General features: G+C 41.8%; 2 protein-coding genes across 9 annotated transcripts in view; both read right to left on the reverse strand.

Moving 5' to 3' along the window:
* Positions 1-12649, reverse strand: part of SLC35E3 (solute carrier family 35 member E3) — a 28390-nt gene extending 15741 nt beyond the window's left edge. Inside the window, exons 1-5 of one of the 6 annotated variants that reach the window (XM_064590920.1) lie at positions 12031-12645; positions 11050-11160; positions 6447-6605; positions 1925-2007; positions 1131-1647 (exon numbers count right to left, since the gene is read on the reverse strand). In XM_064590920.1, coding sequence (XP_064446990.1) covers positions 1623-1647; positions 1925-2007; positions 6447-6605; positions 11050-11160; positions 12031-12432 — 780 coding nt within the window. In that variant the 5' untranslated portion in view covers positions 12433-12645 and the 3' untranslated portion in view covers positions 1131-1622. Of the gene's footprint in view, positions 1-1130; positions 1648-1924; positions 2008-2955; positions 4198-6131; positions 6185-6446; positions 6606-11049; positions 11161-12030 lie in introns of those variants that run through there. The other 5 variants (XM_064590919.1, XM_064590917.1, XM_064590921.1 and 2 more) reach the window with 5 other exon arrangements.
* Positions 12650-18278: 5629 nt separating this feature from the next.
* Positions 18279-21690, reverse strand: part of NUP107 (nucleoporin 107) — a 49620-nt gene continuing 46208 nt past the window's right edge. For all 3 annotated transcript variants that reach the window (XM_045873011.2, XM_054506939.2, XM_064590922.1), the window contains 2 exons: positions 18998-19165; positions 18279-18632 (listed from right to left, as the gene is read on the reverse strand). In XM_045873011.2, coding sequence (XP_045728967.1) covers positions 18525-18632; positions 18998-19165 — 276 coding nt within the window. In that variant the 3' untranslated portion in view covers positions 18279-18524. The remainder of the gene's footprint in view (positions 18633-18997; positions 19166-21690) is intronic.

Genomic DNA, 21690 nt, shown 5'->3' on the forward strand with positions numbered 1-21690 from the left:
CTTGAAAACATACCCAGGCTCCAATCCTGGTACCAAACCACCATCCTTTCTGCAGCGCACTGCACTCTTTTAGTGCAGTGCTTCTCAACCGGGCTGATTTTGTCACCAAAAAGGTCTGGACACCTTTCTGGCCGTCGTAACTGGGAAAACGGGGCGCTACTGGCATCTAGTGGGTGGAAGCCGGGATGCTGCCAAACATCCTACGGTGCGCAGGACCGGCCTCTGCAAACAAGAACTGTCCAGCCCACAAGGTCAACAGCACTGAGGCTGAAACACCCTGCTTCAGCCTACTCTCAACTCAGTAGCCCAGAGTGATCCCATTAGAACATAGGTAAAATCATATCATTTCCCCGCCCCAAGCGCCAACGGCTTCCCATCTCACTCAGGTACAAGCTCTGCTCAGCCCGGCACCCTGTTCCGCTCAGAGCCTTACTATTCTCCACCTGTCCTCTCCCTGCTGCAACCACGAGGCCTCCTGGGTGCTCATCAGGGCCTCCCTGCTGCTCCCTCTGCCGGGAACGCTCTTCATCCCGATCTGCATGGGGCGACTTCATTTCCGCCAGGTCTTCACTCAGAAGTCCCCTTCCTGACTGCCCCCTCTAAAGTTTCAACCCGGCCGCCAACATTTCAGGTCCTCTTTCCTGCTTTCCTTTTTTTCTCCTTGGCACTTCACACTATCTCACACTGTACATGTAGACTTAAATGTTTTTCTTGCTTATAGTCTCCCTCACCAGAATTGAAATCTGGGAGAGCAAGCATTTTTGCTCACTACTGTATCTCCAGGACCCAACATACGGTAGATATTCATCATGTAAGCACTTATTAAGTCAATGCATGGTTTATAGTGGGGGTTCAATAAATATCTGTTGAGCGAATGTTCTTAATCAGGGCACATCACTGGGTGCCTTGATTTGGCAGCATGGTGTACAAGGTCTGGGACTAGACCGCGTGGGTTCAAATCTGGACACCACACTTCTCAGCTATAGGACCGTAAGCGCGTTGCTTAACCTCTCTGCACCTCTGCTTCCTGCTCTGCAAAATACAGTGATAGAATTTACCTCACAGAGCTGCTTTGAGAGTTTGATGCCTGATACACCTGAGGTGTTTCTTTCCAACGTGCCTGGTGCAAAATAAACATTTATTAAGTGTTGGGGTTTTTTTAGAAAAATTATTTTTATTATAACTGTTGTTGGTATTTATTATAGTTAGCAAATAGGCTGTTTTACTTTGCTGACATCTCAGTTCTCACTCATTTAAATAAATCAGCACACTTGGATACAATGTTTCTAAACTACCTCTGATTTGGGGAAATCCTTTGCCTTTGCTTAAGAGTAGAGATGGAGTGAAACGAGAAGAGAAACAAAATGACAAGCAAAATGTTAAAAATGATTCAGACCTCTAAGGCCTGATTTCATTTCTTGATTGGAAGTGATACTGAGAAAAACAGGCACACCCATATCCAAATACGTACAAAAACATATTCAAATGTCAGATGTCAATGGTCTGAAGTTATCTTTTGTTTTTGGATTGGCTGTACCTGTACTTTATTACTATAGGGACTGCAAAGTGATTAAAAACCGTGGCATCCACTCCATTATCCACTCAACAAGTATTTATTTAATTCAACTATGTACCAGGCTTGGTGTTCTATGTTGATTTTGATAAGGGAAAAAGGTCACTTACCGCATAAGAAAATAAAAAAGTCTTCGTGAGACAGAAAACTAACCCATTTCCCTGGCTCACCTTTCTTTAAGTTTCCATACAGTCTAGTGTGGAAAGATATAGGAAAAGACTGAAAACTAGTCTAGCTACTCAGTGTAGGCCACGTAATAGTAAGTGCAAGGCTCCCAGAAGGAAATGAATGTGACAGAGTTTGGGAAAATATAAAAGACTATGCATTTGTGAGTTACTAGGAAAAGGATACGTGACTGGTGATGTGTTCCCAATGATCCAATAAATCGATAAGTTCACCATGAAAGCTATTACTCCAGAGAGCAGCACCATAAGCTACAAATAAACCCAAAGAATCATTAATGTAAAGCAGTTGTGATCATTATAGTCATCAAGTAAAAATCCATTTCATTAGGCATTTCTAAAAAGTTAAATAACCACCATTAAGAACAAGAGTTTTAAAAGAATCCATTTGAGAGACAGCAAGAATTGAGGGCAAAATAGCAGAATGAATAATATGCAGAAATATAATTTTGTCTACAAAATGCAATGGAAAATTCTCCAATAACATCCTGCCTGAACGTGAATTTCCAGGTTCATTTTTCTTATCCATCTGAAGAAAAATTATTTTGTAATTTTGTAAAATTATAAAAGTAATATATATTCCATATAGAAAAATCAGAAAATAAAGATAAGCAAAAAGAATGTAAGGACTTTTTATAATCCTAACCACCCACCACTGTTAATACCTTTGCACGTATCCTTCCAGATGTTTCTCTATTAGTTGCTCATATTTATTCTTATTTAAATTAAATCAGTGGGCATTCATTGGATATCTATAAAGCTAGGCCATAGCTTTTGAGGAACAGAATAGGGTCTTATCCTCAAAGAGCTTAGAAACCACTTGTGGACATACTAAAAATCATGATAATCATAGCTTGCACTTACACAGTACTTATTACATGACAACAACTGTCCTAAATGTTTTACATATACTAACTTGTTTAATCCTCACAAACACCCATGAGGTAGTAAACTATTATCCCTTTTTACAGACGAACAGAGAGAGGAAAAGCAACTTGCCTTAGATCACACGGTAGTAAGTGGTAAGGCTGAGATTTAAGCCCAGGGCAGCCTGGTTCTGGAGGCCGCGTGTGTAACCCTCTCTGCTACGCTACCTCTTCGCCACGTGAAACACAGTGAGCTCAGGAAATAGATAAAAAGAGTCTTGAGTGCTGCCTCATGAACAGGCAAACACACAACAGGTTTTTTATGAATCTCTAGGCAGGAGACATCATTTGGAGCTCGGGGAGGGAGTGTTTGGAACTTGAATGTACGTACAGATTAGAGAAAGAACAAGGGGTAGGATTCCAAGCAGATGGAACAGTAGGGGCCAAAGCATGGCGGCAAGAAAGCACAAGACATGTGAATGGGACATGAAGAAACCGGCCTGGCTGAGGATGGGGGACAAAAAACCTCTGTGTGCACATAGCACATCTGTCCAAACCTTTCCCACTGCTGTATTTAAAAAGTTATAAAGTCATTTTCTACTTCTAAGATAAGAGACCTTAGTTAAAATATCAGTTATGATTTGAATTATTAAGAGATTTAAGTTTTTGGTTTTTTTTTTTTAATAAGTAGGCCTTTAATTAGTAAGGAGACACTTTTGACCTATAGGAGATGCCACATTGACCTTTACATACATTTTTTTTTTTTTAAGATTTTTATTTATTTGACAGAGAGAGACTGAGCATAAGTAGAGGGAGCGGCAGAGGGAGAAGCAGGCCTCTCACGCGGAGAAATTTAAATTCAAAAGAAAATATGTCCTGGGGCTTCTGGGTGGCTCAGTCTGTTAAGCGTCTGCCTTCGGCTCAGGTCATGATCCAGGGTCCTGGGATCGAGTCCCGCATCGGGCTCCCTGCTCAGCGGGGAGCCTGCTTCTCCCTCTTCCCTGCTCATGCTTTCTCTCTCTCAAGTAAATAAATAAAATCTTTAAAAAAAAAAAGAGTAAAGAATTTTAAAGAAATAAAAATTAAAAAATAAAGAAAATATGTCCTATTTGAAGATTCATTCTGTCCCCTGAGGCTTTTATCAGCTTTTAGATCACCGAGGTCACAGGAAGACTAAAGGAGCTGGGTTTGTGTCCTATTTAGGTAAAAACAGTAATGCCTCATTCGTTTTACAACAGTGAGGTCCGTTATATTTTCAACTACGAGAACCTTGTTCATTAAAGACTTAAAAAACTGTTTCTAGAAGTATACCATTGTTAATTTTATTGAGTTGACAGAATGTTACACACGTACTTCTTGATGACTTGGCTGGTCACTGGAAACACAATTACGTGCTCTACTTTGAGGCAACAATGCCCTCTAGGGACATTAAGGAACGAAGGTGACTTGTTCTTACTCAGCCGACTCAGACTGCTATGTTCTTAGTTCCTCTGACTTTTGGGGGTTGCTTTTCTCTTCTTCGAATCTGTCAGGGGGCCTTTTGCCTAAAGCACCCTCCTGGTTTAAGGGATCTGTGCTGCAAGAGTTTGAAGACCAGGTAACCAAGATGGCTAGAGCTTTTGTAAAATCAAGAGAAAATATTACCTGAGAGACGGACGAGTGATCTCTACTGTGGAAAAAAGGTTATATGCAAAGTATCTGAATTTGAAACGACCAGCATTCTGCTCACAGGCAGTAGAGCAGAGCGCTTAAGACTATGGGTTTTGAGGGCGCCGGGGTGGCTCAGTTGGTTAAGCGACTGCCTTCGGCTCAGGTCATGATCCCGGGGTCCTGGGATCGAGCCCCACATCGGGCACCCTGCTCGGCGGGAAGCCTGCTTCTCCCTCTCCCACTCCCCCTGCTTGTGTTCCCTCTCTCGCTGTGTCTCTCTCTGCCAAATAAATAAATAAAATCTTAGGGACACCTGAGTGGCTCAGTCGTTAAGCGTCTGCCTTCGGCTCAGGTCATGATCCCAGGGTCCTGGGATCGAGCCCCGCATCGGGCTCCCTGCTCGGCGGGAAGCCTGCTTCTCCCTCTCCCACTCCCCCTGCTTGTGTTCCCTCTCTCGCTGTGTCTCTCTCTGCCAAATAAATAAATAAAATCTTAGGGACACCTGAGTGGCTCAGTCGTTAAGCGTCTGCCTTCGGCTCAGGTCATGATCCCAGGGTCCTGGGATCGAGCCCCTCATCGGGCTCCCTGCTCAGCGGGAAGCCTGCTTCTCCCTCTCCCACTCCCTCTGCTTGTGTTCCCTCTCTCACTGTGTCTCTCTCTCTGTCAAATAAATAAATAAAGTCTTAAAAAAAAAAAAAAAGAACAGATTGGAAAAGTGAGCGAGGGCCCTTGGAAGTATGTATAGCCGGGTGCTGGTGGCTCTGTCGTTGATGCACCTTAGAGGAGATTGCAATTTCCACTTCGAAAAGCTCGGCATTGTCATTGCAGTCGCTGTTTCTGTTGGACGGGGCGAGAGAAGTGCATTGCACTCCCTCTGCTGGTTCTGCAGCTGCAACAGCTCATTACCCAGACCTATGTTTACATGTAGTTCCCCACTTAAAAAAAAAAAAAAAAAAAATCGGGGCGCCTGGGTGGCTCAGTCGTTAAGCGTCTGCCTTCGGCTCAGGTCATGATCCCGGGGTCCTGGGATCGAGCCCCGCATCGGGCTCCCTGCTCCGCGGGGAGCCTGCTTCTCCCTCTCCCCCTCCCCCTGCTTGTGTTCCCTCTCTCGCTGTGTCTCTCCCTGTCAGATAAATAAATAACATCTTAAAAAAAAAAGAAAAACGCGCGTTTTGGAGCCAGCATGCTTGGACTCAGGCTCTGGGTCTGCTCACCAGCTGTGGGATCTTGAGTCAGCTACTTAACTCTGTCCCTCAGTTTCCTCATCCTATATCATAAATATAAGGATAACAATAGTATCCACCTAATAAAGTTGTTATGAGGATTAAATAAGTTAACATTTGCAAAGTGTTAGAGTAGTTCTTGGCATAGAGTAAGGGCTATGTAGGTTTGATAAATTAACCCCAGCAACAAACAAGCCTTTTCTACGGACCGTGTTCCAAAGGTTAAAGTTGCAGGAAGCAGAAATTCCTTCCCTAAGGAGGGGGATTATACTTTCTAACTTAAAATGTCCCCAAAGTACACTTCCCTTTGATCTGGCAATTCTACTCTTAGGACTCGATTCCAAAAGAAAAAAAGTACCGGTTCCTAAATACATATGTATAAGGATGTTTACTGCAACACTGTTCACAGGGGTCAAGAATTGGATCTATTATATGGACACTGAACAGAATGCTCTGAAGCATGAGATATGAAGCGAGAAAAGCAAGATGCAGAAAATTATTTGTTATGATTCCACTTTTGTCAAAGAAACAAATGTTTAATTTATGTATATACATGTGTGTGTGTATTGTTTATGTGGGTATGGATAGCCCAGAGAAATTATGGAAGAACATGCACTAGAATGTTAACATGACTTACCTCCAGGGGCAGAGACGGGGAAATGCAATGTTGAATGCGTGTGGGGAGCAGGGCTGGGGAAAAGGAATCCATGATAAAAACAGCATATATGACATGATTCCATGTGTATAAAATTACACACAGACACACACACACACACGCTTCATCTCAGTCTCTTCATCTGAAAAATAATCCTTCACTTGCCTCCCTTCAAGGGTAATTATGAAGATTAAGTGTGAGAATGGGTCTGAGATCGTGCTCGGAAAACTAAAAATCGCACTCATCGCAGAGGGATGATTCTCTTGTTTCTTAGACAGCAAAACAATTAGAACTTACCAATGCGGACACTGACCAGGGGCCAAATATTCCTCCTTCTCCAAACACTGGCTCAAAGAAGGGCACGGCGACCAGCAACATGGCGGAGGACATTGGGGCCTGGTAGTACAACAGCTGCATCGAGTTCACTTGCAATTCATGCTGTTTGGCTCCTACCCACTGAAAATCGGGAGACAAAACACGTGAGGTAGGAAAAAAATACCACCGCTTAGTAAACAAAAGATGCGACTCTAGTCACAGGGATGGGAACTTAGGGCAGGGCTGGGGGAAGAGGAAATGCCTAATTATTCTACAAGACTCCAAAGATCAATTAGAAAAAAAAGATCAATAATGTATACAAATGTCCTTTAAGCACCTTGGATGAAAGGAGCTTTACAAATTCAGTGTATGTCCATCTATTTTCTCCTCAGTATTTATAAAGAAGGAGAAAAAATATCCTCTTCCCTGCCAACCCTAGTAAATGAGCAAGTCCATGAATTCACACAGGGGCCCATGAGTTATCAGAGATCTTGGGGAAAGGAGACAAGAATGGAAATTTAGGTGATAAGCAGGAACAGAGATGCAGTGCTAGACTTCATTTCTTTCTAAAACTGCCCCCCCCCAAAGAAGTAGGGGGTGAGCGGGGCAGACTAATTAGGGATTGACAGGAACCTCAGCTACCCTGGCTGCCAGTGTGGGTGGCTAGAAAAGTATGTGAAGCCTTTTCCTTCATGTTAGAAAACCCCAATCAATGGCAGAAGGAATTTTCTTCTTTGTGGATGATTTTTCTGTGGGTAATCCAATACACTTGAAGAAATTAAATAATCGCAAATCCTTTTACATCTTTTTTTTTTTTTAAGATTTTATTTATTTATTTGAGAGAGAATGGGAGCGAGCACATGAGAGGGGGGAGGGTCAGAGGGAGAAGCAGACTCCCCGCCGAGCAGGGAGCCCGATGCGGGACTCGATCCTGGGACTCCAGGATCATGACCTGAGCCGAAGGCAGTTGCTTAACCAACTGAGCCACCCAGGCGCCCAAATAATCGCAAATCCTTTTAAAAGACTATATCATTCAGGGGTGCCAGGGTGGCTCAGTCAGTTAAGCGTCTACCTTCGGCTCAGGATGTGATCTCAGGGTCCTGGGATCAAGTCCCACATCAGGCTCCCTGCTCTGCAGTAAGCCTGCTTCTCTCTCTGCCTGCCTTCCACTCCCCCTGCTTGTGCTCTCTGTCAAATAAATAAATAAGATCTTAAAAAAAAAAAAAAAAAAAAAGGCTACATCATTCAGAGGGTGCCCGGGTGGCTCAGTCAGTTAAGTGTCCAACCCTTGATTTCGGCTCAGGTCATGATCTCAGGGGCGTGGGATAGAGCCTGAGTTGGGCTCCACACTCAGTGCAGAGCTGGCTTGTCTCTCTCTCTCTCTCGCTGCTCCTCCCCCCACTCCATGCTCTTTTTCTAAAATAAATAAAATCTTTTAAAAAGATTCAAAAAAATAAAGGACTATGTCATCCAGGAGAACCAACACCTCAAAACCTCAAATCCCATCAGTCCTCAAAATGTTTCGCAAATATGACTAAAAAGAAGGCTTTAAAGAAAGCCTGACAGGGCTGCTTGAATAAGATCTGGCATGAACAGCCAGGCTTTTGAATAACTGCTCCTACATAATTCTTTTTCCTGTAGATCTGGGTATCCTGTTCTATAAACTCGAAGGCTACAGAAATTCACCAGGACAAAAACAGAAGAGCAGGAAATTTGAAACATACTCCCGCCAGCCTTAACTGAGAGGCTTCTGTGAGTATGAAGGACAAAGAATCGATTCTCCCGTGGCCTGCTCCTGGGGGGGGCCGCAGAGTGTGGAGGCCCGGCCCTCGGTTTCTTTAGCAGCCTCCCCCGGCGGCTGCATGCCTGCCGTAGAGCTGCCTGGAACGGTGGCTCTTCTCAGGGCCTCCACTTTCCCTCTGTGCACCCTGGCTTCTGCCCGCCATCGCTCTAAATGCAACTGCTCTCCCAAAGGGCACCGTCACCTCCAAAGGTCACCCTTCTGCGCTCTGCCTGACGGGGCTCTCTGCGGGCCCAGCAAATTCTCCTGGGGGAACTTGACTTCTGGTCTGCACTGTTTCCTCACTCACGTCTTCCTTCATTTACTATTTTTAAGGTAGATGTCTGGCCTTTTTCCTTTATCTCCCTGACTGATCTCACTTACACCAGAAGACATCTCCAGCTCTGACCTCCGTTCTCAGGGCATCCTTAATCCCCAAATGTCAACAGCTTACCGGCCACCTTCACTTACCCGATCTGCAGGGACTGTTCTAAAACCAACTCAGTACTTACTTACTGTTGCTCTCATAATTAAAGACCTAATCTCCCCCAAGGATGAGAGGCCTTACTTTTCTCACTCTACATTCGGTCCCGTCCTGCTAATTCCTCCTCCAAAAGGTTTCTGGCCTCTATCACTGTCTTGCTCAGTGCCTTCCTGTCTTCCCCTGGAACCGTGGAGAGCCTCCTGACTGTTCACCCATCATGTGCCACCAGAGTTAATTTGCTGAAACACAGGGACCGATCAAGCCACTCCCCTATCTAAACCCCCTTCCTGGTGCCTGCAGATAAAGGGCACACTTGCTTAGCACGTGCCATCTGGTCTCACCCACCCATAAGCCTCAGCCTTCCACGAGGCAACTACAGTCTCACCAAATCCATCAAGTTCTCCAAAGACGCTCCATCCTGTCACACATCTTTGCAAAGAAAGACCTCTGCTGTATTTCTCTGCTAAACAAACTCCTGTGGGCCCTTCCATTTAAAGTGTCAGCTTTTCCATAAAGTCTTACCTCATCATCCCCTTGAAGAACTGCCACTTCCTCTCGGGTGTTCCTCAGAACTCTCCTCATACCCTCAGCTACGCTGCTTGTGGCTGGCTGTCTACAGCTAAGGTTCTACAGCGACTGTCTCTACAATGCTGGATTTTAGCTGCTTTTCATCTTTGTATCTTCAAGGCTGAGCATCAAGCAGAAGGAATGTCTGCTAAACGAATGAATAAGGGCATCAACTGTCTTTCCACAACTAAAGCTAATACCTGATCACTCATCCTTTAACTCCTTTTAACGCCCTAGCAGTATAAGAAGAAATAACTTAGGAATTACAGCTGGATACAATGGGAAAATACAACTTTTTTAAAAAATGAACTTTTGGGGAATACACCTAATTCCTTAACAGTACTTTTACTGTTTACTAAAAATGAAAACTCTGCCTATTAGTTTGTCCACAACCATTCCTTAGGCAATCCCATTTCAAATATGTACCTGAGGAATATAGAATCCTTTGATTCTAATCTACAGCAATTTTGAGACTTGTGGGGGAAAAAAATGGTCATATTGGCAAGGACAGTGAATAAGCGGAGTTGAAATTATGCGTAAGGAATACAAGAAATTCTGATGCTTAATAAACAGTTAATCCCTCCTGGGCCAAAAAAAAAAAAAAAAAGAAAGGTCTGTTTAACAAAAAAAGACAAATAGGAATGTTCACTTACTGTATCTAGTAACAAAATTTAAACTCACTGAAGTACATCTAAGTACAATCTTCTTAAAGCACAAGGCTGAGCTTGCTCTCATTCCTCTCTGTAGTGAAAGACAGAATATCTTAGAGCCAAATGACAGCACTGAGTGGGTGCTCCGTCCTTTCATGACACTGGTCTCTTATTTACACTGCTTCTTCCCACTTAAAAATGTACTCAGCCCCACAATGTTTATATAACAATGTTTCTGAAATGATCAGTACTAGAAAGTTTCAGATGTAAGGCTGTATTCTTAAAGTTGTAGCATGCAGAACAAGAATGCCTTAGTTTATAACCAGCAGATATTTGTGAAAAGAGAATATTGGTTACACATTGCGGCTCTGACTCCCCATGCAGGCACACCCAGAATTTCCAGTCCAAGGTTTTCAGTATAGAGAAAATACTGTTTCACTGCACCCTACACCAAGTTATTTTTCCCCCCATGTAAGAAACAAAAAACCATACTTGTTGAGATTTTATGGTAATGAAGTAAGTGGATCCATGCACAAATTTTTAATGAGTGCCTGCTGTAGGCAAAGTACCGTGCTACGACAGTACCAGAAGTGAAATATCCATTGCTAGAAAATACGGATGCAGGCAAATCACTGGAAGCTGACATACAAGTTGTAACAGCAGCAGATTTTTTGAGGCAAAGATTTATAAATCTGAAGTTTTCCTTTCCTGTTCCAATTTTGGAAAGGTAATCGTTCCTTCACAGTAATCTTGTCATTAAAGAGTAAGTCATAAATTTAACCAAAGCTCTCAGTTTCAAGTACGAAGTCTTACTACTCATTTTGTTAAGATTTCCCAGGTAATGCTATAGCATCCCCCCAAAATCAAATTGTTAAGCATGGGGATTATACACTTACAACAGGTAGGGAGGTATTTGGTGAGCATCATACACCCAAGTTTCTCTGTCTCCTTTCTTCTCTTCACCTTGAGTCAGACAATTTATGCAATTATGCTTTCTTCCCAACAGCCTATTGTCTCTATACTGTATTTTCTAAACCTTGGGATACAGCTTCAAAATTTATGAAATCTGCTAAAAAGGCACATAAAGAAAAAAAAATTACCAACCACTTGATAAAGGGATGTAACTAAAACACCAAGAGCGGCAAACACCATTCCAAGGAAATTAAACTTCACATCGTAATAAGAATTTAGGATTACACCTAAAGTTATAGGAATCTGTAAAGAAAAAGAGGCAAATGTTGTTTAGATTAAATTCATGAGACATAAACTTAGTATTCCTTTCATGTTGTCTTACAAGGTTAATCATAAAGACATCACTGGGAAACAGTGAACCTCTATAAATGGATTTTTTTTCCATTTGATAAAACAAACCGATTTCCTCAAAGTGAAATATGTTAATTCTATATTTATATTCATATTTAATTCTACTTAAAATTCTGGGTAAAATAATGAGTCAATGCATTTAAATTTGCAACAAACACATACGACCTGCAAGCACAGAGGAGTAAATGGACCCTCCCAAACTAGTGCCTAAACAACATATAAGCATGAACGTATAACAAAAGCATTAAGAATTTAAATACTGTAAATCATTAAGTGCTAAAATTATCATCTCCTTGTATTTAAAGACACAGAAACCTCTGCAGTATGTCTCTGCAGACATATTCGGAGACATATTTTATGCTGAACCTTTAACGTTTACATGATTTGATTCCCCTGCGTCAAAGGAGGGCCGCTTTTCAGTTTGAGATTTTGCAGATATTCCGATACACTGAATTGCGTAACGCAATACAGCTTTCTTTTCTTACCAATCACAGCATTTAAGGATTTCCATCAAACAGTAGTTACTAAAACTCACACAAGCACACTCTCCTGGGCTAGGAGCCCGACAGAGTGCCAAGATGACTTTTTTCACCTCTCCCAAATAAGCCTGAGGTTCACATGGTCACAGATGACTCATTTGTGGATTTCAAGATGATGGGGAAAGAGCGTGGCGCAAGGTTAAACATTCAAATTTCCCGGGGAGAAAGACGGTCCAGGTGGTGGATTGTTAAAGGTGTGCCTTGCGAAGCTGAAGCTACTCACCAGCGTGAGCTGTATTTTGGTAGAGAAGGTTTTCTTGTAGCAGAGGGTCTGGATGACTATGATGACCGGCGTGGTCATGGCCTTGGCCAGCTGATAGGTGCCTATGGTGTTGTTCTGCAAAGAGAGATTGGTGAAGACCACGAAGCCGCAGAAGCTGAGGGCCAGGAGGAGGAGTTTGGAAGGCGGTAGACTTTTGGGGGCAAAGATGTCCAGCTTCTGGCAGATGTACAAGCCCAGCCAGGTGACCACGAAGTGCACCAGGGTCAGGCTCATGTTAGGGAAGCCGTGGTGCACATAGATCCATTTGTTGAGGAACACGATGCAGATGGACACCAGTAGGTTGAGCAGGAGCCCAGCGGCGATGCGCCCGTTGCCTCGCATTCGGTCCGCAAGCGATGCCATAACCCCCGCCAAGCCGGGGCCCTCCAGCCCCCGAGAGGGATGCCCAGCCTGCCTCCCGCTGCTCTTCCCCTCCGCCGCCGCCGCCACGTCCTCTCCGGCCTCACCGTCTGGCCCGGGAGAGGCATGCACTCTCCGCGTCCCGGGCGCGCGGCAGCCTCAGCGGCTCACACATGCTCCGCCACCGCCCATTCAGCTGGTGCCGACGCGGCAGCACGTCCCGCGCGCCCCGCCCCTCTCCGCCCGCGACCACGTGGCTCGGGGCGCCCGAGCTTCCGCCCCCGAGCTGTGGGTGGAGCAGTGTCTACCCTGCGCAGGCGCGTTGGGCTGTGCGTGAGGAAAAACTGCGTCCTCGGTCCCCCACCTCCTTGATCGCCTAACCCGGACTCTGGTGGGGTCCATCTGGGACTCCTCTCTTGACGTTGGAGATTTCCTGTGTGTCAGTTGACTCACATGCTAGACAGCTGCTCTCAGGCTGCTGGAGTGCAGACGCTATTGGCCAGTTTTATGTATGGGACAGGGGCTGAGCAAAAGTAGTCATCACTAGAGAGGGGAAAGCATTACTTCCTGAAAGCGTATTTTTAAACACTTTATTTTAAAAATCAAAATAAGCAAAATAGTATGATGAACTCTCATACTCATCATTGTTAGTACACTATTTAGATTTTCTTCTTTTTGAATCCATGTTGGGGTTTTTAATTGTTCTAGGAAAGTGTCCGTTTAACTTAGGTGTCCTAATACTTGGTTAGAGTTGTATATAGTGATCTACCATATTTTAAATTTATTTCATCTGTTGTTCTACGACTTATTGTAAAAACTATGCATTTGGGTTTTCTCTGTCCCTTGATTATTCTTGCCAGTAATTTGACTATTTTAAGCTTTTTTTTTTTTTTTTTAGATTTTATTTGTCAGAGAGAGAGAGCACGAGCAGGGGGAGCGGGAGGCAGAGGGAGAAGCAGGCTCCCCACTGAGCAGAGAGCCCATGGGGGACTGGATCCCAGGACTCTGGAATCATGACCCGAGCCTGAGCTGAAGGAATTGCTTAACCGACTGAGCCACCCACCACCTCAGTAGTTTGACTATTTTATTGGCCTTTTCAAAAATTACTTCTAGGGCACCTGGGTGGCTCAGTCGTTAAGCGTCTGCCTTCGGCTCAGGTCATGATCCCAGGGTCCTGGCATTGAGTCCCGCATCGGGCTCCCTGCCCTGCGGGGAGTCTGCTTCTCCCTGTTTCTCTGCCTACTTGTGTTCTCTCTCTGTCAAATAAATAAATAAATAAAATCTTAAAAAAAAAATTACTTCTAGTGATTTTGATTCGTTATTACTTTTTTTCTTTTCCCCCCTAATTTCTTGAATAGAATGTTCAGTTAATTTATTTAAAAATAAAAGGACTGGGGCGCCTGGATGGCTCAGTCATTAAGTGTCTGCCTTCGGCTCAGGTCATGATCCCGCGGTCCTGGGATCAAGCCCCACATCGGGCTCCTTGCTGGGGGGGAAGCCTGCTTCTCCCTCTCCCACTCCCCCTGCTTGTGTTCCTGCCCTTTTTCTCTCGCTCTCTCTCTGTCAAATAAATAAATAAAATCTTTAAATAAAAATAAAAGGACTTAGGGGCACCTGGGTGGCTCAGTGGGTTTGAGGACAACTCTTGGTTTCCACTCAGGTCATGACCTCAGGGTGGTGGGATGGAGGCCCTAGTCTGGAGCCCTGTGCTCAGCAACCCAGAGTCTGCTAGAGATTGTTTCCTTTTCCCTCTCCATCCCTCTCTACTCTTCCCCCTGCTCACTTGGACATGGGCACGCATACTCGCTCTCTAAAATAAATAAAATCTTTGAGAAAATAAAATAATAAAAAAATCAAAGGACTTAGGCTATGAGTTTCCCCCCTGAGAATAGCTTTACCCATAGTCCTCAGGACATTTTAATATTGTCCTTAATTCCTAAGTAGTTTGATTGACAGTTTTAATTTCCTCTTTGATGTAAGAATTATTCAAATATTGAGCACCTGTTTTGTGCCAGGCACTAAATTTGGCACTTGGAAGATAGTGGAGAATAAAGCCAGACCAGACCCTCCCTCTCCCTTATAACTTAGTGAGAGAAGACTGGTAGTAAACAATGATCAACTATGATAAATGAATATTTTGAAGTAATAATATGGTCCTGTGAAGGTATAAGACAATCAGATCTAAACTTGGGGAGGGGGAGGTGGTCAAGAGGTTCCCCAAGGAAATGAATCTTTAAGATAGGAGAATGAGTAGAAGTTAATTAGGCAAAGTCTAAGGTCTAGTTTTCCCAACATGGTCTTCCTGATAAGCTTTTAAACCTCCTATCATGCCACCAAATTCTACGGATTCATACCACACCATGAGCCCTTTCCACTGTTTATATTGCCATCCTCCCTTCTAGTTGGGGTCTACAGAACCCTCTAATCAACGATTTACAATGTTTACCCTCACCTGCTCCCCAATTAAGAGCCGTGGCACCCTGTCTTCATTTAGTCTACTCAATTCATTGTCTCCTTGTGGTTATAGATTTGGATTGATAATTTTAGCATGGATAATAAATAATCTTTTTATCATTCATCTATTTATCTTGCAATATTTGAAGATAGTTACGATATGAAATCTGAAATTTGGGTTAAAATATAACAGTATCTAGTGGATTTCAAATGCCTGTTGGGTTAGAGTTACTGAGTCTAACTCCATATTTGCCATTTAATCCAGGTTTCTATTGTTCTGGAAACTGCCCTTCTCCAGACTGATTTAATTGATTAAGCGGCTTTCTCTACCTCCTTAACAAAGCACAGTAGTCCTAATCTTTACTTGTCTTGAAATGTGATTTTTATCTTTATTCTCATTTACAGATGTTGAAAATAGAGGTTCATGGCTGTTACCTTGCAGCTAGAGGGATGAGAATAAGATTCCAACCCAAAATTCTCTGGCTCCTGGCCCACTTCCCCTCCTTTTTATTATGGAAAATTTCAAACTTGTGCAAAGTTAAAATACCTGTCACCTGGTTTCAACAGCTGCCATTTTCATGTGTACCTACTCCTCACCTCTCCATTTGATCTTTCAGAAGTAAATTTACTTTCACTCAAATGCAATAATCTAAACTGTACGTTTTTTGATAAATGGATGCACCTATGTAACCCACACCCATTGAGATACATTTCCATCACCTCACAAAATTCCCTAGAAAACCCCCACCGCCCCATGCCCAAGAGGAAGCCACTTTCATTTTCATTTTTCTTTCGCTATGGCTTTGACTGTTCTAGAACTTCATATAAGTGGATTGTACAGTATGTACTTCTGGTGTCTAGGTTCTTTTGTTGAGTAGAGCAGTGCTTTCCTTTTTATATTGCTGAGTAGTGTGCTTGTTTAGTCATCCTACCGATGGTAATTTGGGTCATTTCCAGTTTGGGGCTATTATAAATAATGCTGCTATGAATATATTTGCACAAGTGTTTTTGTGGAATTTATTTTCATTTCTCTTGAGTAAATATATGAGTGAAATTTCTAGGTTAAAGGGTAGGTGTTTGTAAGAAAGTCAAAATTTTTCCCAGAGTGTACCATTTTATATTCCCCCACCAATGTATATCAGTCAGTTGCTCCACAATTTGGTGTTGTCAGTCTTCTTGATTTTAGCCATTTTGATAGATATGTGGTGGTATCTCATTGTGGTTTTCATTTGCATTCCCTATTGATTTGAGTACTTTTTCATGGGCTTTCTGGTTATGCATATTCTCTTCCTTTATGAATCATCTATTCTTCTGCCCACTTTTTGCTTTATTATTGAATTGTAAGAGTTCTTTGTATATTCTGAGAGGTTTTTTTTGGTCAGATATATATATATATATTAAAGATTTTATTTATTTATCTTACAGAGAGAGAGAGAGAGAGAGCACGCACGAGAGCAGGAACACAAGCAGGGGGAGTGGGAGAGGGAGAAGCAGGCTCCCCGTGGAGGAGGGAGCCCGATGCGGGGCTCGATCCCAGGACCCCGGGATCATGACCTGAGCCGGAGGCAGACGCTTAACAACTGAGCCACCCAGACCCCTTGTCAGATATATTTTTGCAAATATTTTCTCCCAGTCTGTGTCTACCTTATTTACTTTTTTTTTTTAAGATTTTATTTATTTGACAGAGAGAGCGAGAGCAGAACACAAGCAGGGGGAGTGGGAGAGGGAGAAGCAGGCTTCCCGCTGAGCAGGGAGCCCAACGGGGTCCCTCAGTGTGTATCTCTTAAGGACACTCTCCTATCTGGCCACAATACAATTATCACAACTAAGATGATTAATTCAGTCATACCAACTAATACACAATCTATTTTTTTTGCTGAAATATTTGGTAAGAACTGTGTTAAACCTGTTTATCAATTTGGCATCTTTACTACGTTGAGTCTTCCATTTAATGAACATGGTGTGTCTCTCCCATTTATTTTGCTCTTTGGTTTATCAGTATTTTGTAGTTTTCAGCATACAAATCCTATACGTATTTTGTTTAAGATTTAGACTTTCAAGTCAGTTCATACTGCTCCACCTCATTTTTTTAATGTATAAAAATTAAAGAGGTTTTGGAAAGTAATTATTTCCTTTTTGGATCATTTTCACTAGCATAAGAACTTGAAGCGGAGTCCACTGCCTCTACACCTCTCCCCAGCTGATGCAAACAGCATATCATGATCAACTACTGCTATCTGCCTTGGGTATAAGAGGAGGATCAATATCCATCTCTGATTTAAGCCAGAATATCCGAAACTAACTAAAATCACCTATGGCATATTATACTTAAAAATACAACTTCCAGGACCCTATCCCAGGCCTCCTAGCCAGACATCTCTAGGGGTGGCATCTATAAACAAATATTTAAGAAATTCCTCCGGTGTGGGCCACAAGGGTGCTCAATCAGTTAAGCATCCAATTCTTGAATTTCAGCTCAGGTCATGATCTCAGGGTCATGAGATAGAGCCCTGCATTGGGATCCTCACAGGGTGTGGAGCCTGCTGAAGATTCTCTCTCCCCTCATCTCTCTCCCCATTCTTGCATGCAATCTCTCTCTTAAAAAAAAAAAAAGAAAAAAATTCTTGCTGATTCATGAACATGTATTACCATTTCTGGGCCTTGCTCATACTGATTTCCTAATGTGCAGTGCCTCACTCTTCTTGTGCTTTATCATTGCCCTTGCAAATTTAGTGCATGACTCCGACAGCAGTTCTTTTTTTCTTTAAAGATTTTATTTATTTATTTATTTGAGAGAAAGAGAGAGAGACAGAGAAACAGCATGAGAGGGGAGAGGGTCAGAGGGATCAGCAGGCTCCCTGCTGAGCCGGGAGCCTGATGTGGGACTCAATCCCAGGACCCTGGGATCATGACCTGAGCCGAAGGCAGACGCCTAACGACTGAGCCACCCAGGCGCCCAGATTACTTGCATTTTTTAATGGCATTTAAAAAATGTACTTGTTGTCTTTCCCCTACTAGGAGGGCTGGACTAGATGCCACTCATTTTTGTATTTCCCAGTTTATTCAGTGCCTACTGTGTACCAGACACTATAACAAGTCTTTACAAGATCCAACTTCATTAGGAGCCAGTTTGCTGAATGAGAGTTAATAAAAGAGAAATGTTTCCAAAATAAAGAAAACAATAGCATAATACTAGACAAAAGTCTTACTATATTCGTCTTAACTGTGGTATTTAAAAAATGCTAAATTTTATGATAAGAAATTACATACCTGGCTTAGAAATGAATCTACTTTCCATCCTCTTTATAATTTTAAGATATCAGAGTATTTACGCTCACAGGAGAGAAGTATGATAATAGGAAACTTAATTTCTTATTACATAAGAGACAATCCTGGAACTTGTAAGAACAGAAAATTTTAATTTTTATATAATTTTATTAATAAACACAGGGAAATACTGATAAAATACATTAAATTTTCAAAGTATCACCATAATATTCTGAAAAATACAAAATGCAAATGTCTAAATTTTCATTTTCCCCATGACAATGCAAAAGAAAAAACCCAGTAATTACAAATACATATATTTTACAAGAAACTCCATTTATCACAGAAATTAGTGAGATCGTAGAGTGGATGGATTATGACTGAATTTCATATCCTAATGGATCAAGTCCCTGGTCTAGGAGCATTAGAGAGGACTCTCTTAACTTCTGCAACAATTTCCTTAGTTCTTCCTTAGAAAATACCTGATTTTAAGAAAAGAAAAAAAGTTAATGAGAACAAGGAAGAATATATGAATTTATAGTCACTTAATCAACCCTATTAGCTTAACGTAAGAAGAAATTCCTCTTTAAGATTTATGTAGCCAGAGGCCAGTATGTTAGTGTGGTCCAAGAACTTCAAAGCTATTTCTTTGAGCCAGTCTATTTACTTCTAAGTGTTTACGAATATGTATGTATTTTCAAAAAAAGAACAAACACTAGAAGTGGACCATTACTTTAAGAAAATCTAAGAACATCTACAAAATGTAAACACATCTCACAAAAATCAAATATTATTACAGAGCTTATCAAATCACTAAAATATAAACTGTAAATGCTCTGGAACTTACCAGATATAGTTTGTGGCGCTCAGAGGAGACCATATCTGCTAACTGCAAGCATTCCTGATACTGACCGGTACTATGCAATATGGTATGAAGCAGGAAACACAACATTGGCAGACAAAGCTTTCTCAATGAAATCATTTGGTGTGTCCTTTCATGGTCTCCTTCAGCATCCTATAATCAGACATCAAGTTGTCATTTTAACAAGTTTAAGCTAAATACTGTTATAAAAAAAATCAAGTACTGAATCAAAACCAAAATTCAACAGGTAGAAGCTAATGGGGTTTCTCTAAAGCTTATGATGCCCATTAAAAATAAAACAAGGCAGGATTTTAATCATGAGAGCTAGAGACACAATTTTTGGTAAAACAGCATGAAGGCAAACAAAACATACTACTCAGAGTAGTCCCAGGTCTGATAATGAAAACAAAATGCTTCTAAATTTGTATTTTTTTTTTTAATTTGTATTTCTAACACTTACTACGTCTTGAATAAAAACATGCTTAAAGCAGTAAATTAGAGACTAAATACCACTGGAACAAAACTGAGAACAGAAAAGCAGCACCATTTCCCTGGATGTGTACAGATGGAAATACATGTGAGAGGACACGAACTGAGGTGGTGACTGGTACAGGGGAGAAGGGTCATGATGTGGGGAGAGGCACACAGGGTGGGACAATGTCACTGCAAACTGTTTTTAAGCACTATGAATTTATGATTCCTTTGTATAATCTTTCAAAAATAGAAAAATTTTAAAAACCTATAGATTTGAATAATATAATTAATGAGACAGAACAGATATAATGAGGAAAACAATATGGAGAAAACAATTAGCATTTCTCCCAGTATACATGGGCCTTTCTAAAAAATTATGTGGGCAGTAAGAGTACAGAAGTGTACCCAATACATTTTCTTGCAACAAATTTGAAATTTAAAATCATTAAAATAATTTAAAAAGTACCCAACCTTAAAATTTATGAAATAATCTTAAAAATAGGAAGGAAATCCATAGCGTTCATAGCATAAGACAAAACAGAGAACAAGACAACCTAAATATCTGGTCTTTATTTTTTTTTAATATTTTATTTATTTGAGAGAGAGAGAAACAGCGCATGAGCTGAGGGTAGGAGGAGAGGGAGAGGGGAAGCAGACTCCCAGCTGAGCAGGGAGCCCGACACGGGGCTCAATCCCAGGACCCCAGGATCATGACCCGAGCCGAAGGTAGACGCTTCACCGACAGAGCCACCCAGGCACCTCTAAATATCTGGTCTTTAGAAAAGCCTAATAAAATATCTAATTAATTTTTTTAAAGCAGTACCTTCTTAGAAGTTTGGAACTTTTTTGTTGTTGTTTATGAAAACTTATATTAATCAGTGAAAGTATCTTCATGGGACAGACTATATTATTAAGTTGGTAAAGTAATTTCAAAGGTAGATGTAAGTGGAGGCATGAAGCAACAAAATGTAATGTGGTAATTCTACCAATGAGTGATTGTACTAACTTAGGGTGTGACCTAGGTCAGGTTTCCACACATAGGAAAAATTACTATCAATCGTTTAGTCTTGTTTTGAGATATAAATATGTAACAGTAAATATTAAAATGCATGCCTTGTGTTTTCTTAATTTTAAAAGGGAAAGCACTTTTATTTCTCTTCTCAAATAGGCACTCACTACCTTCAGAAGTGGATTTAAAACCAAAGGTCTTACTCATAATTCAAATTAGTTGTTTCCACCCAGAACCTATTAAGAATGAGAGGACTGCTTCCTCTGAGTCACTCCATTTGTGCTCCAATGTAGTCTTTCCCCCCCGATGCTAAAGAGGCAAAATGCCCCTGGCTCCCATAGCCCTTATCACCTGAAAGTAGCAGCAGCTCTATTAGTAATCTGATCTCATGGGATGGATTTTGGCACCTGCTTCTTCTACGTCCTGTAACACCCTTGGTGTTACGGGTAATCTGCTCTGCTAACTAAAATGGATTCCCATACCAGCAGACTGAGGGCTACCAACCATCCCGAATCATGCCTGATGGGCCCAGCAATTTGCACGAGGAAAAGGAAATAAATCGCTCTCCACAACCTAAGCTGTTTTTGTCACCCAAATGAACAAAAGCTTTGAAAAATCCTGTAAATACATAAAATTAAAACATTCTTTCCATTATGGACATCTAGTAGTGCCTTACATGTGAGAAAAATTCATTAGCTGGTATGTGTTGCCAGCAGGAGTTGAGCTGCACTGACATTATAGATATCTCTAATATGAAGACAGGGCATTCACCTCGGTCATTTACTAAATGTACCAAATATCTTCTGAAAGCTTCTTATGTTCTAGGCATTAACTTAAGTGCCAAAGTCAGAGAAATGAAGAAAACAATGTTGTTGCCTTCATGAAATCTATATCCTAATGGAGGTAGACACAACAAGCAAATAAATATATACATTATACATTATATATAACTGCCAGAAGGAAAACCAATGCAGGATAATGAGAAAGTGATATGGGGGGTTAGGGTTGGGGGACGGGGAGGGTCTCTAGAGAGAGGACATTGAGCATACTACTGAAGAAGGTAGGAAAGCCATCCGTACAGCTATCTTGGGGAAAGAGCATTCTAGGCAGAGAAAGAACAGCAAAGAGGCCCAGAGGCTAACATGTAGTGGGTGGACAGGGAGGAGGGGTAGGAGGATACAAGACTGGGGGAGGG

This window comes from Mirounga angustirostris, unplaced genomic scaffold, assembly GCF_029215605.1.
Source record: "Mirounga angustirostris isolate CCGP_5_RB_7025 unplaced genomic scaffold, mMirAng1.0.hap1 SCAF_5, whole genome shotgun sequence".
Classification (NCBI taxonomy): Eukaryota; Metazoa; Chordata; class Mammalia; order Carnivora; family Phocidae; genus Mirounga; species Mirounga angustirostris.